Source organism: Portunus trituberculatus, chromosome 30 (assembly GCF_017591435.1).
Source record: "Portunus trituberculatus isolate SZX2019 chromosome 30, ASM1759143v1, whole genome shotgun sequence".
NCBI classification, from domain to species: domain Eukaryota; kingdom Metazoa; phylum Arthropoda; class Malacostraca; order Decapoda; family Portunidae; genus Portunus; species Portunus trituberculatus.
The window spans coordinates 12,227,297-12,245,249 of record NC_059284.1 but is presented as its reverse complement, the minus strand read 5'-3'; the positions used below and the strand labels follow the sequence as shown (position 1 = coordinate 12,245,249).

The 17,953-nt window shown below is 40.5% G+C and overlaps 1 protein-coding gene and 1 long non-coding RNA gene across 5 annotated transcripts in view; one reads left to right on the top strand and one right to left on the bottom strand.

Moving 5' to 3' along the window:
• The window catches only part of LOC123510930, a 12,665-nt gene extending 12,412 nt beyond the window's left edge, over window positions 1-253 (bottom strand). For both annotated transcript variants that reach the window (XR_006676649.1, XR_006676650.1), the window contains exon 1: window positions 1-253. This exon is cut by the window's left edge and continues 209 nt beyond it. This is a non-coding gene — a long non-coding RNA (uncharacterized LOC123510930).
• A 7,170-nt stretch (window positions 254-7,423) lies between these two features.
• Window positions 7,424-10,007, top strand: LOC123510944. 3 transcript variants are annotated; one of them, XR_006676653.1, is made up of 3 exons: window positions 7,537-7,867; window positions 9,150-9,178; window positions 9,706-10,007. XR_006676653.1 is itself a non-coding variant. In XM_045266466.1 (2 exons), the coding sequence occupies exons 1-2, from the start codon at window positions 9,071-9,073 to the stop codon at window positions 9,817-9,819; spliced, it is 327 nt and encodes a 108-aa protein (XP_045122401.1). In that variant the 5' UTR covers window positions 8,962-9,070; the 3' UTR covers window positions 9,820-10,007. The 3 variants fall into 3 exon arrangements, 1 of the variants encoding a protein (XP_045122401.1); XR_006676654.1 differs by lacking the exon at window positions 9,150-9,178 and having other exon boundaries at window positions 7,424-7,867; XM_045266466.1 differs by lacking the exon at window positions 7,537-7,867 and having other exon boundaries at window positions 8,962-9,283.
• The last annotated feature ends 7,946 nt before the right edge of the window (window positions 10,008-17,953 follow it).

Sequence of the window (17,953 nt, the reverse complement as noted above, 5' to 3'; positions counted from 1 at the left end):
TCTATAAATTTTGGCCAACCTGACTCTGTGTCCTTGAGCTGGCCATCTGCTGCACCAGTCTTACGTGACCTGGCTCTGGGGGCGCAGGACGGCTGTTGAATGTTAGGCCCACATGCTGAAACACTGCCGCACCACACCTTAACTAACCTAACCTTATCTAACCTAACGAAACCTAACCTAACCTTTTTTGCACCACACCTTAACCTAAGCTAACCTAAGCTAACCTTCACTATTTTCCAAGGGGTGTAGTGTAAGTGACATGGGTTTTGAAGTGTGTTTCTGTGATTCTAGTGACATGTTAACAAGTTTTCTGCATTATCAACACCTTATTTGACCTTTTATTTTTTGTCTTCATTCCTTCTTTCTTCTTTTCCTCTTCTTATCTTCCTCTTCCTCCTCCTCCTCCTCCTCTTCTTGTTGCCTTGGTTTGTGTTTTTCCATATCTTAACACAATCTGAAATAATGAAACAGGATTATTATCACATACATAGAAAATAAAACAATAATAATAATGTAAAATGAATCAAATGGCACCACAAATCACCCTCCCTTCCTCACCTAACCTCTCCTCACCTCACCTCACCTAATCCCCTCACTACATGACCACTGAGACCGCTCCACTCATCAACCACTCTGCTTGAAAAACCAGTTTCTTCCCATTTCTTTCCTCAACCTGAACTTTTCAAGTTTAAACCCATTATTTCTGGTTGTGTCCCCACTACTGATCCTAAGAACTACATTATGTCCCCTATGTTCAAACCCTTATACCACTTCAATACTTGTATCAGAGTGAAGCCTGTGTTAGTGGGTGTTGGAGGGCGTCTGTGAGTGAGTGGGCCAGTGGGTGGCCAGGCTGTGATGGGCGTGGCAGGGTGTGGGCGTGATGGGCGTGTCTTGGCTTGTAAAGCTGTAAAGGAAGATTCCTAACACTCCAGGAAATATTGAAGGACTTTATTTTATCTGTAAATTCATTGAAAATGTCAAAATAAATCAAATCAAAATGAGTGATCTAATACAGTATAGGTACCTATATAATACCTATACTGTATTCTCACTATATAAATTGTATTTCTTCAAGGGATAATAAAATGTTTCAATGTTTCAATGTTCACCTAATTATATAATGTAATTAAGATTTGCTGCATTATAACATTTATTACAATGATGACATCACTCCATCAATACACTGTAGTGTTGTAAACGTGTATTTTAACCAAAATTAATAATCAATAATGAATATAATTTTGAAATTAGTTTTGTTGTCAAGCTTTGAAGAAAACAGCGGAGAGTGTTCCAACATAGTGTACTGTACAATGATTAAGTGACTTGTTTTGCAAGGATAGCGTTACTTGTTGAAATATGTAACCATTTCTTTTCAGCGGCCTTCATTTGTCATGTTACCCTTGTTCCCTTGTTTGTTTTGCACAGGTCGCTTCATTTGTTTTCATATATGTATTGTGAAACCTAAAGGAAGGGTGAGGCACCCGCCCGCCCGCCAGGCTACCAGTCTGGCTGTGGGCAGTGTCAGGTAGTGTTACGCATGCCCCCCTTCCAGTCATTGGGGTTGGGTTGGGTTGGGTTAGGTGAGGTCAGGCTGAATTAGGTTAGGTTAGATTAATGTTAGGATAAAATTAGGTTAGGCTAGGTAAGGTTTCCATGTTAACCACAAAGATAACATTGAGTACATGGCAACACTGTCCCTGCCTTTCAATCATTCTCATACGTTCCTCCAGGCACTCTCTAAGAAATCTTTCACACCCTCAATCACCCGACCACTTACCTGTTTCTCAACACACAGCCCCACCAGGTACTCCATCCATTCCTAGCATTCCTCTCTCTCATCTCACTACATGCTTCTACTCCTATCTCTTCTGTCACTACACCTAACATCCTGTCTCTTGCACACTCCAGTATCAAGTATTCTACTGTCTCATCCACACCCCTCTCGCATACCTCACACACCTTGCTTCCTCCATTCTTCCACCTATACACCCTGCTGTTCACCTCCAGGGACTTGGTCCTGGCTCTGAACAGCAGTTCCCCCCCCCCCACTGCGGCTCCCATCATGAAAACTTTCACACCTAGGCCGGTCCTTTCTGCCATCTCCTCCACATATAGGCCAAATAGTAAAGGGGAAAGAAGACAGTCTTGTCTCACTCCTCTCTCATTACTCACCCATCCAGTCACCAGATCCCCCATACTAAACACCGCTCTTGTATTCTCATACATACTCCTAATGATTCTCACTATCTTCTCACTCACCCCAACTTTTTTCTAATACCTTGCACAGCATTCTCCTATCTACTCTATCATAGGCCTTCTCTATGTCTAGAAAAGCTAAATACTTCTTCCTACCGTCCTTTCTCGCGCTCCCTATCACTTCATTTACTACATACATGTTATCCTCACCTGTTCTATCCTTCCTAAACCCATTCTGTTCCTCACCCATTACCCTATTTCTTTCTATCACTTCACTCAGTCTTTCATTCAACACACCACAGAATATCTTACACACTGAATCACACACTGCTATTGGTCTATAGTTCCTAATTTCCTTCCTACTTTTACTACCTCCTTTATGTACAAGTGTCACTCTACTTTCATTCCAGGTTGCAGGCACTCTTTCATCCCTCCAAATCCTTCCAAACAACTCATGCAGCCCCTCAATCACTCCTCGACCACCCTCTCTGTAAAATTCATTCAGAATCCCATCGATACCCGGAGCCTTACCTCTCTTTAATTTCTTTACATACCTCTCAATCTCATCCATACTGATCTCTTCATTCATTCCTTCCTCTACTTTCCTACCTAGGGTGATGTTTCCTAAGTTCCTAGCTGGGTCATTCACTCCTCCAATAGCTTTCCAGTACTCCTCTAGCTCTCTAATCATTTCCTCCCTTTCCTTAATTCTCCTTCCATTCACTACTAACTCTTCTACATGGTCTACTTTATTACCTTCCTCTCCTCTTAAAAATTTATACCATTCCCTACCTCCTTCACCCTTTCTCCTAAGTTCCTCAATAATTTTCCTCTCCTCATTCCCTCTGGCCCTCCTGATTAATGCTTTCACCTCTTGCTGCTTACTCCTATACTCTTCCCACATTCTATCATACTCTATTCTCTCTACCTCACTGTTCTGTCTGTACCTTCTAAGGCTCCTACATCTCCTATTCAGTTGCCTTCTTTCCTTCCTCGCCTTGTCTATCTCTTTGTTCCACCACCTCTTCCCTTTCCTTTCCCTCCCTTTACCTCTTGGTTCTATCCTACCAATACTCTCCTCTGCGGCTATGGTTAGTTTCCTAACTAAACCCCTATTACACTCATCCACTCCTCTCTCTGTCTGTGGCCCATTCTCACCAGTCTTCCATTCCATCTTCTCTATTGCTTCTCTAAAACTATCCCAGTCTGTCTCTCTAACTTTCCACCTTCCCTTCCCCTGTGTAATCCCTTTCACCTTCTCCTTCACACACTCATACTCCAATACCATAACATTATGGTCACTTGCTGCATCAATCTTTCTCTCCTCATCCACCCACATGCCTTTCACTCGTTCCCTCGCTTTGTCGCTAAGCACCATGTAGTCAATGACAGATTCACTTTCCTTTCCACGCCATGTCACTCTACCCTCTGCCATGGTCACATTCAAAATCTCAAGCTCATTCCTCTCCACAAAATGTAATAGCAATTGTCCATTCCCATTTACTTCCTCACCCAATACTCCTATATGACCATTCATGTCCCCCATCACAATTACTCTTTCATTCTTATTCTCTTGTACCAGCCTTTCAACAATCCTATATTTTCTTTCATTCTCAGCTCTCGCTTCTGCTCTTTCAACGGTCATGTAGCACACAATTAATATTATTTTCTCTCTGTCCCTACCTACCTTATACTCTAATCTCACTGCCATAACATCCTCACTCATCTCACACTCCCCTACGTCTATCTCCTCTATGTCCACGCCTGCATCTAATCTTACCATTACTCCAACCTCTCCCCTTCCTCTGCTGCTTGCTCCTACCTTTACCTATCATTCTAAAACTCTCTGACTCCAGTTCTACTCTCTCTCTTAGCTGGGTTTCAGTTACACAGACTACCTCTACATTCCATACATTCATTTCCCTGCTGAGGTCTTCCATTTTCCAACATCCCATCCTCTCTCATTCACACATCCTATCCTCAGACACCCTTTCTTTCTCGTCAGTCACTCCCTTTCACACTCCTGCCTCTTTACCCTCATCTCACACAATCTCTCTGTCACGGTCACCCATTCAAGAAACCTTCTGCACTTATTAGATTTATCATTAATTCCAGTAGGGATAATATAGTGAATAAGACTAGAGTCCCAAACTATCAGAAAGGCAATTATGGTAGGTTACGTCAGTTATTAGGAGAGGTAAACTGGGAAGATAGTTTTGGAAATAAAACTGCACAGGAGATGTGGGATATTTTTAAGGTTGTAGTAAAGGGTATAGTGATGCAGTGTATCCCTTACAAAGATATAAGGCAGAGAAACAGGAAGCCATTATGGTGGACTCATGAGATAGGTAGCCAGATCAGAGAGAAGAAGAGGGCATACAAGATGTAGATTTGATTAGGTACAGACAGGTCAGGGATGATTTGAGTAAGGTTATAAAAAAAGTAAAAGGCAGGCAGAGATAAAACTAGCTAGAGCTGGGAGTAAAGATCCCAAAAAATTATATAGTTATTACAAGGTCAGTGATAAAAGAAATAAGGATAGGATTGGACCACTCAGAAAAGATGGTGTAGTAGTGGATCAAAATGAAGACATAGTAGAATTATTGAATGAACAATTTTCTTGGACTCATGAGATAGGTAGCCAGATCAGAGAGAAGAAGAGGGCATACAGAGAGTTGCAGAAAAGTGGGGAAGATGTAGATTTGATTAGGTACAGACAGGTCAGGGATGATTTGAGTAAGGTTATAAAAAAAAGTAAAAGGCAGGCAGAGATAAAACTAGCTAGAGCTGGGAGTAAAGATCCCAAAAAATTATATAGTTATTACAAGGTCAGTGATAAAAGAAATAAGGATAGGATTGGACCACTCAGAAAAGATGGTGTAGTAGTGGATCAAAATGAAGACATAGTAGAATTATTGAATGAACAATTTTCTTGGACTCATGAGATAGGTAGCCAGATCAGAGAGAAGAAGAGGGCATACAGAGAGTTGCAGAAAAGTGGGGAAGATGTAGATTTGATTAGGTACAGACAGGTCAGGGATGATTTGAGTAAGGTTATAAAAAAAGTAAAAGGCAGGCAGAGATAAAACTAGCTAGAGCTGGGAGTAAAGATCCCAAAAAATTATATAGTTATTACAAGGTCAGTGATAAAAGAAATAAGGATAGGATTGGACCACTCAGAAAAGATGGTGTAGTAGTGGATCAAAATGAAGACATAGTAGAATTATTGAATGAACAATTTTCTTCAGTATTTACTAGGAAAGAATAGGAAATCCTATTACAAACAGTGCGACGAGTAGTTTAAGAGCTTTAGAAAATATTGATATAAAACCTGGAATTATTAGGAAATTTATTCTTGAACTAGACGATAGGAAAGGCAGTGGTTCTGATGAGCTACATGCCAGAGTACTTAGGGAGGGTGTAGACAGTATTTCTGAAGCACTTAAGTTAATCTTTGAAAGATCACTTAGGTTTGCTGAGATACCTCAGGACTGGAAGTTAGCTAATGTTACTCCAATATTTAAAAAGGTAGGAAGGATGATGCGAATAATTATAGACCGATCAGTTTAACTAGTATAGTATGTAAGATACTAGAGAAAATCATTAAGGGTAGTATTTGGGAGCATTTAAATGAGAATAGATTAATTAGAGATACCCAACATGGCTTTAGATCAGGGAGGTCCTGTCTTACAAATTTGCTCAATATCTTAGAATATATTACCAAGGAGTTAGATGATGGAAATAGCATAGATGTTATATATCTAGATTTTAGCAAGGCGTTTGATAAGGTACCGCATAGGAGGATAGTGTACAAATTGAGACTACATGGGATAGGGGGTAGGTTAGTTGATTGGATTAGTGAATGGCTTTCTGATAGGAAACAGAGAGTAGTATTAAATGGGGCAATGTCTGAGTGGAAGGAAGTGGTTAGTGGGGTACTACTACTACTATCATTATTATTTTATTTATTTATTTATTTATATAATATTATTATTTTAGTACTACTACTACTACTACTATTATATTATCACCATCATCATCATCATCATATCATTATCATCATCATCATCATTACAATCACCTATTACTAGCGGTGTAATTATTCAAAAAAGCAGAGTTCACCAGCCCCACCCCTGCAGGTCATTAACCTGGTAACCTCCAAAGACCCTTGGTAATGTCAACAAAATGGTCTAACCGTGCACAAATCTCAAGGCAAAAATGCGTCCCAGTACTGAAGGGGTTAATTAAGAGAGGTAGTTTAATGGCTCATCGGTCCTGCTTAACTGCCTGACTGGCTAATAATTGCACTAACTTCATCACCACTCTCGTTAATGGCCACAGTCTTCACTATCTTAACCCCTTCGGCACCGGGACGTATTTTCATCTATAGTTTTAAGTGTGATTAGACGATTGCATTGACATTATGAAGGGTCTATGGAGGTCAGAGGTTAAATGGCCAGAGTCTTCACTATTTCAATCCCCACGTGAGTTTGTGAAGCTGTATAAAATCATCAAATAGTAACCAGAATGAGTACGGAAATGTGTAATGGTACTGAAAGGGTTAATCCCCACGTAAGTTTCTGAATCTGTATAAAATTGCCAAGTAATAAGCATTTAGCATGAATATCGTAAATCTCACGGTACTGAAAGGGTTAGCTATCCATTCACTCGTTTCAGGCACCACTAGTTAGCCTCCTAATTCCTTCTCCACCTCCCTCCGTCTCACATAATACTAACTTATTGCATTTCCGTCTTCACAACTTAATTCAACTCAAGGTTCCTTAGAAAAGTCATCCGTTCATGGTACGTTTTTACTCTTCATTTTTTTTTTTTTTAATATTGATTCGTTGATTTGCACGCAGGGTTCACTTGGAGAGAGAGAGAGAGAGAGAGAGAGAGAGAAGATTATTACCTATTATAATCAACTTCCCGTGAATGATACGTTTTTATTTTTTTATTCTTTATTCGTTGATTTACAGGCAGGGTTCAGAGAGAGAGAGAGAGAGAGAGAGAGAGAGAGATATTATCTATCATAATCAATTATCCGTTAATGATACGTTTTTATTTTATTTTTTTCGTTGATTTGCAGGCAGGGGAGAGAGAGAGAGAGAGAGAGAGAGAGAGAGAGAGAGAGAGATTATTACCTATTATAATCAATTTCCCATTAATGATACGTTTTTTTTTCTTTATTCGTTAATTTACAGGCAGGGTTCACTTGGAGAGAGAGAGAGAGAGAGAGAGAATTATCGTGGCTAGTTTATATCGAGATGGTGGACCAGTGGTTAGATTCACCGGCAGCGTTTCATATGTTCGTTTGCCCTCAAATTGTTTTTCCCTTATCGGCAGGTTGGGGGAGGGGACGAGAACGAAGCAGGGTCAATAGCTCAGAATGACAGCTATACCAGTTTAACTCCAGACATCACGCCCGCTACATCTCACCTCTCCAGTCACCACGCCACTACGCCACCACCGACCCCTCGAGTCTACGCAGCCCGGTGTCCGTCTGTGTCTTGTCGTCGGGCGTGACGTGCAGCAAAGGCGGTAACAGCAACGGGAAGTTTTATCTACGTGATGGAGGTTTTTCGTGCGGCGAGGTGACGTGCCGCTGCTGTGAGATTAACGGACCACCCCATTCCACAGCCACAGCACAGCACAGCACAGCGGAGAGGTTGGTGGTGTGTATGTAAATGAATAGTGTCGGTGTTGTGTGTGCGTTGACTTGCTGTGGTGATAGGAAGTTGTTAGTCAGTAAATTGAGGGTGGTTAGGAATGTTGACTGATAAAGGATAACAGGATATGTGTAGGATGTGCACTGTGTCTATTGGAAGGTTAACTATACGGTGTCTGTCTGCGTGACTATGTAGGATGTATTAGGAACTAACGGTACGTATGAGTGTTAAATTTACTTGGTTTAGTTGTCAATTAGGGGCGATGGTTCAGAATAGATTTTGGGTAATGACCGTGGCAATGAAGTGTTTTTGTGGTCATTGTAGTTGTGTAGGAAGAATTACGTTTAATTACAAAGCATGTATGGATGTCACAAGGTTAATGGCCTGTCTTCACTATTTTAATTCCTCGCGCTTGTATGAAATCACCAAATAGTGACAGAAGGAATATATGAAAACGCATCTTGGTGCTGAAGGGATTAAACGTGTCGCGTAACTATAGAACTCTAAGTTATATTTGAGGCTATAATGTTTCAGGTTAGTCATTGTGGTTCCCTCGTTATAGAATAGGTACCAGAATCGGCGAAAAGAATGAGTGGACAGGATTTCTTCACGTAACGAGGCTGGTGTTTCAAGGTACGTGCATTAGAGGCACGTGTTAGTATAACGGTAAGTGGGGATATAACCATAAAATTAGTTCTTGAAAGTGGTAGGCAGGCCTAAATCGTTAAGAGGTTCACGAGTGACGGTGGGGGTTTTTGTGAGTTTGTGAAGCTGTATAAAATCATCAAATAGTAACCAGAATGAGTACGGGAATGTGTAATGGTACTGAAAGGGTTAATCCCCACGTAAGTTTCTGAATCTGTATAAAATTGCCAAGTAGTAAGCATATAGCATGAATATCGTAATGTCACGGTACTGAAAGGGTTAGCTATCCATTCACTCGTTTCAGAGAGAGAGAGAGAGAGAGAGAGAGAGAGAGAGAGAGAGAGAGAGAGAGAGAGAGAGAGAGATTATCTATCTATCATTTACTAAGAAGGAAGCTTCAAAATGTTACAACAAAATAATAATAAAAAAAAATCCTGTATTATTATAAGTACTACACGGAAGGTAAGAATGATTGATAAAACAAATATATGCAGTTGTGTGTGTTTAACGGTTGGTTTGGAAGGAGTTAATATTGAGTGTGGCTAGTTTATATCCAGATGGTGGACCAGTGGTTAGATTCACCGGCAGCGTTTCATATGTTCGTTTGCCCTCAAATTGTTTTTCCCTTATCGGCAGGTTGGGGTCACCACGCCACCACCGACCCCGTGAGTGTACGAGTGACTGGGAGGAATGAAAGTGAGCGTGAATGGATCGTGGCAAGAGGAGGCATAGTGGAAACCGAATGCAGTGTGATAAGAGAGACAAAGGAGGTAGATGAATGTGTGGCAGGATTGGTTGTGTGGGTGTGAGGATCGGGTGTTGGGGTTAGTTGTAGGGGGTGTGACGTGGTGTGTGGGTTACGGAGACTGGCATGACTGGCCTGGGAGATGTGAGAATGAAGGGGTGAGAGGGTGTCAGGACGGGAAAGGGAAAGGGAAGAGTGTGGGAAGCGCTGTTTTATTTATAGGGGTACCCATATTAGGGCCCCATATCACCCCTGAAGCTCATCATGGGTGTAACCAACCACCTAGAACCTGGGTTATCATGGTGACACGTGGTTAACTTTAAACCACTCGACAAATGGCATTGTTTTAAGGCTCACCACCTTATCCACTACGCCACCGCCTAATGTGGCATGGTAAGTGTGGCGTGGTACATGTGAAGGTAATTGGGTAATTTTTGTCCATTACAGGAGTTGGTGATACAAAGGCCGCCCCACAGCCGCTACTGCTACTCGGAGGGTTTCTGCCTTGCATCGGGCCTTCACTGCCGGCCTGCTAACACGTGCCGCCGTCGCCGCTACTGACAGGAATTTCGCCTCGCAGCGGCCTGGCAAACACCTGCTACATTACCGCTGCTGCTGCCGTCCAGTGAAAGATTCATCTCGGACATCCTGCCATTCAACGCCTGCTGCCACCACCACCACCTCCTTATGGTGCTGTCACTGTACTGAAGCTGTTGTCATGATTGAATAATAAATTGTGAAGAAATCTTTATGGTTTTGGTGAATTTCCTTTCCTGGGAATATTTGTGGGTGGTTTCAGTGAGTAGTCACCTCAGGCTGGCTTAGGTCACTGCCCTGACACGCCAATATTGCCTCCATTAACCACTCTAAACAATAAATAGCCACCAAAAAAACGCGATAATTTCACTTTTTTTTTTTATCATAAGCAGACAACAAAGAAAATTGAGAAAATATTCTTCAAGTGGGGAAAAAAAAATAGCAAGGTAAAATAAATAATAAAAAAATGATAAAAAACATAATAAAAAATGAAAAATGGTCCAAAAAACTGCACTATAAAAAAAACAGCAAAAAATGGTCAAACGAATATGGATCTTAAAATACTACAATAACTATTGGGCAAAAAATCTGCAAAATATGCTCAAAAACTAGCAAAAAACTGCAAATGGTCAAAAACTGGCAAAAAAAATCCCAAATGGGCCCTAAAGATGTAAAAAGGGCCCTAAAACCGCAAAAAATTGTAAAAATCTGGCAAAGAAAATCCAAAACGGGCCCTAAAAATGTACATAAGTGGGCCTAAAGATGTAAAAAGAGCCCTAAAACTGCAAAAAATGGTAAAAAACTGGCAAAAAAAATCCAAAACGGGCCCTAAAAATGTACTTAAGTCGAAAATACTCGAAAGAGTCTCCGGAGATGAGGCAGATCCATATTGGAGTTAAAATTAAATGCAAGAGTCTCCCTAGCTAGACTTTTATTCAACAATTCATTACATTGCCTGGAAGTCTACAAATATTTTTCCTTAAAAAAAAAAAACTAAACATACAAAGAATACAGTGAAAAGTCTACACAAATTTTCAACTTAGTATAAAAACATTGAGCAAAATCTATACAGAAAACTTTACACAAATTTTCAACTTAATAAAGAGTAAATTCTATCCAGTGAAAAAGTCCACAAACATTTACAACAATTTACAATATAAAACAGACATTTACAACAATTTACAACCTTACAAAAAAATCTGCACAAATTTTCAACTTTGCAAAAATTTTTAAACAATTTTCAACTTCACAAAATATTTTCAAACAGTTCTTTCATGTTAACAAATATTCAAAGATAAAAATGTTTAGTTTTGAAGAGACAGTCTTACAAACAAACTGTTTCAACAATCAGAGAGAGAGATAAGAGAGAGAGAGAGAGAGAGAGAGAGAGAGAGAGAGAGAGAGAGAGAGAGAGAGAGAGAGAGAGAGAGAGAGAGAGAGAGAGAGAGAGAGAGAGAGAGAGAGAGAGAGAGAGAGAGAGAGAGAGAGAGAGAGAGAGAGAGAGAGAGAGAGAGAGAGAGAGAGAGAGAGAGAGAGAGAGAGAGAGAGAGAGAGAGAGAGAGAGAGAGAGAGAGAGAGAGAGAGAGAGAGAGAGAGAGAGAGAGAGAGAGAGAGAGAGAGAGAGAGAGAGAGAGAGAGAGAGAGAGAGAGAGAGAGAGAGAGAGAGAGAGAGAGAGAGAGAGAGAGAGAGAGAGAGAGAGAGAGAGAGAGAGAGAGAGAGAGAGAGAGAGAGAGAGAGAGAGAGAGAGAGAGAGAAAGAGAGAGAGAGAGAGAGAGAGAGAGAGAGAGAGAGAGAGAGAGAGAGAGAGAGAGAGAGAGAGAGAGAGAGAGAGAGAGAGAGAGAGAGAGAGAGAGAGAGAGAGAGAGAGAGAGAGAGAGAGAGAGAGAGAGAGAGAGAGAGAGAGAGAGAGAGAGAGAGAGAGAGAGAGAGAGAGAGAGAGAGAGAGAGAGAGAGAGAGAGAGAGAGAGAGAGAGAGAGAGAGAGAGAGAGAGAGAGAGAGAGAGAGAGAGAGAGAACAATAAAAACAAAAACAAATAGTAATAATATACATGAAAACAATACATTTTTAAAACAACATACACACATTAATCTTGTGCCCTCCACACATCCTTGCTAATATCAATGAAATGGTCTAATGGTACAAAAATCTCAAGGTAAAAATTTGTCCTAGTACTGAAGGGGTTAAAATAGTGAAGACTGTGGTCATTAATCTTCTGACCACCATAGACCCTTGCTAATGTCAATGAAATGGTCTAATGGTACACAAATCTCAAGATAAAAATGTGTCCCAGTACTGAAGGGGTTAAAGACCATTCATAGAAGCAATCTGCAGACTAAGATACACTCTTGATACACTCCTGACACCCTGACACACCCTCACCTCACTCACAAACACCTAAAAACTTAACAAACCCTTTCAAAAACCACAAAAAAGTGATTAACCTGCACAAACACACCTACACAGCACACTCTAAGGGTAAGTTCACACTACAAGCAGAGTGGAGCAGAGTGGTTGCTAGCGGCAATAATTTTGACATAGTTTTGGACATATTTTTGTGGGTGGGCAGCCAGCGGCCCTCCACGACTCCACCCATGGCCAAGAAGGTGTCCACCAGTGTGAGCCTTTATTGGTGACCTCAAAATGACAACCACTGACTAGACTGTGCATAGTTCTGGTACAATTTGACACTGTATTAGTAGTCTGTTGAGAAAAGTTAATTAGGTGATATTCTGAATTTCTGGTCCTATACATAAAACAAAAACACACTTCTTTTTTTCTACAGCTGTTCCATCCCTTGAGGAAAAACGAAAGGAAGAAGAGGAAAGAAAGAGAGAGAGAAAAAGAGAGAAGGAAGCAATATTCTGGTCCTATACATGAAAGGGAAACACATGCTCTTCTTTTTTTCTACAGCTGTTCCATCCCTTGAGGAAAAATGAAAGGAAAAAGAGGAAAGAAAGAAAGAAGAGAGAGAGACAAGAAGAGAGGAGAAGGAAGTGATATTCTGGTTCTTTACATGAAAGGAAAACACAAACTTTTCTTTTTTCCACACCTGTTCCATCCCTTGAGGAAAAATGAAAGGAAAAAGAAGAAACATAAAAGAAAGAAGGAAGAGAGAAAAAGAAAGGAAAAGGAAGTGATATTCAATGAGAGACAATCTATATGAAAGAGATTAAAGAACAAGCTTGAAATAAAAGAGTTAATGAAGGAACTGGATAAGAGAACAAGATGAAGTCTCAGGCAGAATACTGAAAGAATGTGGGAAGAACTAGCAAGTCTATATACAACATCATAAAATGCTCAATAGAAAATGGAACAGTGAGTAGAATGGAAAAGACTGATTCCCATATATAAAAAGGAAAGAAGAACCTTTAAATTACAGACCGGTATCACAACAGTGAATACAAGATGTGTAAAAAATAATAAACAAACAGGAAATCACAAATTCTTTTCTAACTTCCACACCTGTTTTAGAAAATCCCTTGAGGAAAATTGAAAGTTGATAGAGTAAAGAGAATTTGAAGGGATGACATATGAGGAGAGACTAAATGCTATGGATCCACCAACCATGGAGCAGAGAAGGAAGAGAGGGGATCTGATACAAGTTTATAAATTGATCAACGGAATGGATCAAGTGGATAAAGAGAAACTGATCCCGGGAGAAGAATATGACACTAGAAGCACAAGATCGCATAGCAAAAATTTGAGAAAGGGAAGATGTCTGAGAGATGTTAAAAAATATAGTTTCCCACAAAGATGTGTTGAGACTTGGAACAGTTTGAGTGAAGAAGTGGTGTCAGCAACGAGTGTGCACAGTTTTAAAGAAAAATTGGATAGGTGTAGCATAAAGCCCAGGCCCAGTAAAACTACAACTAGGTAAATACACACACACACACACACACACAACTTTACCAACAAAATTTCACGTTCCTTTATAAATTATCACATTTTTTTGTCATCCTTCCAGATAAACACTGAGGAGTTTGACACTATTTATTTATTCATTATTATTATTATTTCTTTTTCATCATATTGTTGCCTGCCCGACCTGCTCTGTGGCTAAGAGGACACCCAGAATTCTTGTGTAAGTCACCCTGCTCTGCTTATTGAGTGAACACCTAACCGGACCGCTCTGCTTCTAGTGTGAACATACCCTTACACACACACACACACTCCACCGAACCTTAACCCATCTTGCCCACTCCTACACACACACAAACACAAACACACACACACACACACACACTCCACCGAACCTTAATCCATCTTGCCCACTCCCACACAAACACACACACACACACACAAACACAAACACACACACAACACACACACACACACACACACACACACACACACACTCCACACACTGAAACATCTTGCCCACCCATCCACACACACACACACACACACACACACACACACACACACACACACACACACACACACACACACACACACACACACACACACACACACACACACACACACACACACACACACACACACACACACAGCCTCACCTCACTTCAAAACACAAAAAATCTTCACATAAATATAAATTCACAGTATAAAACACAAACTTATTTCAAAACCCCACAAAAAAAACAACACACACACACACACACACACACACACACACATTTCTAGCACCTTGCCACAAAAATTCAGTATTTTTATGAGGCCTTCCAAGACAGTGGTTCCCAAACTGGGGGTGAATCATCCCTTGGGAGCAGCTTAACAATTTTTTGGGGAGTAATGGAGGTGACAGAAAAAATAAATAAATAAATAAGAATTCTGAAAAATGAAGAAAACCTTGCAGTGCCTCCCATTACAATTACTGTTAACTTAGTCTTAGTGGGCAAAGTTGTAACATAAATAATTATTCTGTGTAAGGGGTAATGTGGTTGGTTAGTATGACATGTTAACCCCTTCAGTACTGGGACACATTTTACCTAGAGATCTGTGTACCATTAGACCATTTTATTCACTTTAAGAAGGGTCTATGGAGGACACAAGATTAATGGCCACAGTCTTCACTATCTTAACCCTTTCAGTACTGGAGGACAATTTTACCTAAAGATTTGTGCACCATTAGACCATTTCATTGACATTAGCAAGGGTCTATGGAGGTCACAAGGTTAATGGACACAGTCTTCACTTTCTTAACCCTTTCAGTATTGGGACACATTTACCTTGACATTTGTGTACCATTGGACCATTTTATTGACATTAGGAAGGGTCTATGAAGGTCACAAGGTTAATGGCCACAGTCTTCACTATTTTAACCCCTTCAGTACTGGGACACCTTTTTACCCTGAGATCTGTGTACCATTAGACCATTTTATTGACATTAGGAAAGGTTCATAAACATCAGAAGATTAATGGTCATCATCTTCACTATTCTAACCCCTTCAGTACAGGGACACATTTTTACCTTGAGATTTGCATACCATTAGACCATTTTATTGACATTAGGAAAGGTTTATAGACATCAGAAGGTTAATGATCACAGTCTTCACTATTTTAAACCCTTCAGGACTGGGACACATTTTTACCCTGAGATCTGTGTACCATTAGACCATTTTATTGACATTAGGAAAGGTTTATAGACATCAGAAGGTTAATGGCCACAGTCTTCACTATTTTAACCCCTTCAGTATTGGGACAAATTTTTACCTTGACATTTGTGTACCATTAGACCATTTTATTGACATTAAGAAAGGTTTATAGAGGACAGAAGAATAATGGCCACAGTCTTCACTATTTTATCCCCTTCAATACTGGAACACCTTGAGATCTGTGTACCATTAGACCATTTTATTGACATTAGGAAAGATCTATAGACATCAGAAGACTAATGGCCACAGTCTTCACTATTTTAACCCCTTCAGTACTGGGACACATTTTTACCTTGACATTTGTGTACCATTAGACCATTTTATTGACATTAGCAAGGGTCTAAGGAGGTGACAAGATTAATGGCCACAGTCTTCACTATTTTAACCCCTTCAGTACTTGGAGACATTTTTACCTTGAGATTTGAGTACCATTAAACCATTTTATTGACATTAGGAAAGGTTTATAGACATCAGAAGATTAATGGCCAATATCTTCACCCTAAAAACATGCCAAATGGTCTTAAAATACCATAAAACATGCCAAACTCTCTTAGAATGCCCTGAAAAACATGCCAAACTTGTCTTAAAATGTCCTAAAAAAAAAACATTCCAAACTGCTAATCCATCCTAACTGTTCTTCATGACTCCAGGTGTTGTCTTGTACTCTGGGTGTTGCTGATGGCTGTAGGTGTTGTAGAAGGCTTGTGTTGCATTGTGGCTTGCTTGGCTTGCTTGGTGGTGCAGTGTGTCATTATTGGCTTGACTTTTCTGTAATGATAGGTTTACATTGAGTCACCTTCACTATTTTGTAAACTGAACTGAACGCAACTCAACCCAACCTAACAGAACTCAACCTAACTTAACTAAACTGAACAGAAATTAACCTAACCCAAAACAACCCAGCTCAACCCAACCCAACCTAACCAAAGTTAACCCAAAACAACCCATCATAACCCAACCCAACTCAACCCAACCCAAGTTAACCCAGAACAACCCAACATAACCCAACTAACCAACCTAACCCAACCCAAAACAACCCAAGTTAACCCAGAACAACCCAACATAACCCAACCCAACCCCAAACTAACCCAAAACAACCCAGCATAACCCAACCTAACCCAACCCTTTATCTTTACCTTTACCGAGGTGCCTGTCACGTGACGTCGGCGACCATGGAACACCATCCTCCTCTGTTTTGAGCCACTCTAACCCGATCCACAGTTGTCCAGCCCTCACTGACGTGTTTCACCAATGTGTCCATAAACTTGACCCTCTGTCTTCCTTTCGCTGGTTCCTTATACTCTTCCCAACAAGCATTCTCTCCCACAGTCCATGTCCTCTCAGTACATGGCCCACAAAATTGAGGTGTCTCCTCCTGATACTCTTCACCGGTGTTTTTTCCATTACTACTCTTCTCAATCCTTCATTAGTGATCCGTGCACTCCAAGGGATTCTCAGCATTCTTTGCATGAACCACATTTCTACTGCTTCTAACCTTTTGATCATGTTCTTCTTTATCGTCCATGTCTCAGAGCCATACGTTAATGTGGACCATACATAACGCTTGAGTATACGTTTTCTTAGAGTTATATTCATGCTAATATTGGTCATTATCTTTCTTACCCCTTAAAGTACGGGGGGTTGATTTACTTTCTGTCTGTTACAGCGAGGAAAAATCACACCTGTCAAAAATGCTAAAAATATTCTTTTCCTCATAAAAGCATATTTCTTTGTGTTATTCTGAGTACAACAATATAGTTTTCAACATGTCATCACCTCTCACACCAAAGTTATTGCACGTCAAAAAATTCATGGCAGAATCCGCCGCTAAGAAATACCCCCCAAGCTCAGATAACACCACGCTCTCTCTCTCTCTCTCTCTCTCTCTCTCTCTCTCTCTCTCTCTCTCTCTCTCTCTCTCTCTCTCTCTCCATTTGGGCATATGAATTTGATGTAAAAGTAGGAACTTTTGCACTTTCATGTCATGAAAATGTGAACTCAGATGAAATGATGTTCAAAACAGAAAAATAAAATAAACCACATATTACAAATATTGTGGATTTTATAATAATTGGAATGTGGCAACTCTTCTTGGCAATGGGACTGACGTGACTTGGCCGACAAGCACAGTCCTGTAGAGGCAACCATGGGTGACACACACCAGCGCATTGTTCGAGGGGAGTATGTGAGGAGGTTTATGAACGTCGCTGTGAGGGTTGGCCTCTGTCTCCCAGATCACTATCAGAATCACTACTGGAGTCTTCACTTTCTTCTGTCTTAATAAAAATCACTGTCTTCATTTTCACCACTATCCTCAATGTCATTACCGAGTAAAACTGACATAACATCACTCGGAGTACCGAAACCTAACTCCGGGTCACGGGATTGCTAGATGTTGCCTCAAAATGGGAAAAGATGACCTATGTGAGGGAACATATGTCTCCAGGCTCAAAGAGGTGAGTGAGAAAAGATGCCAGAGACTTCCACTTGCCCCAGGACCAACAGTGAGGGGGAGAGATTCAAACGTTTAGCGCCGAAAAA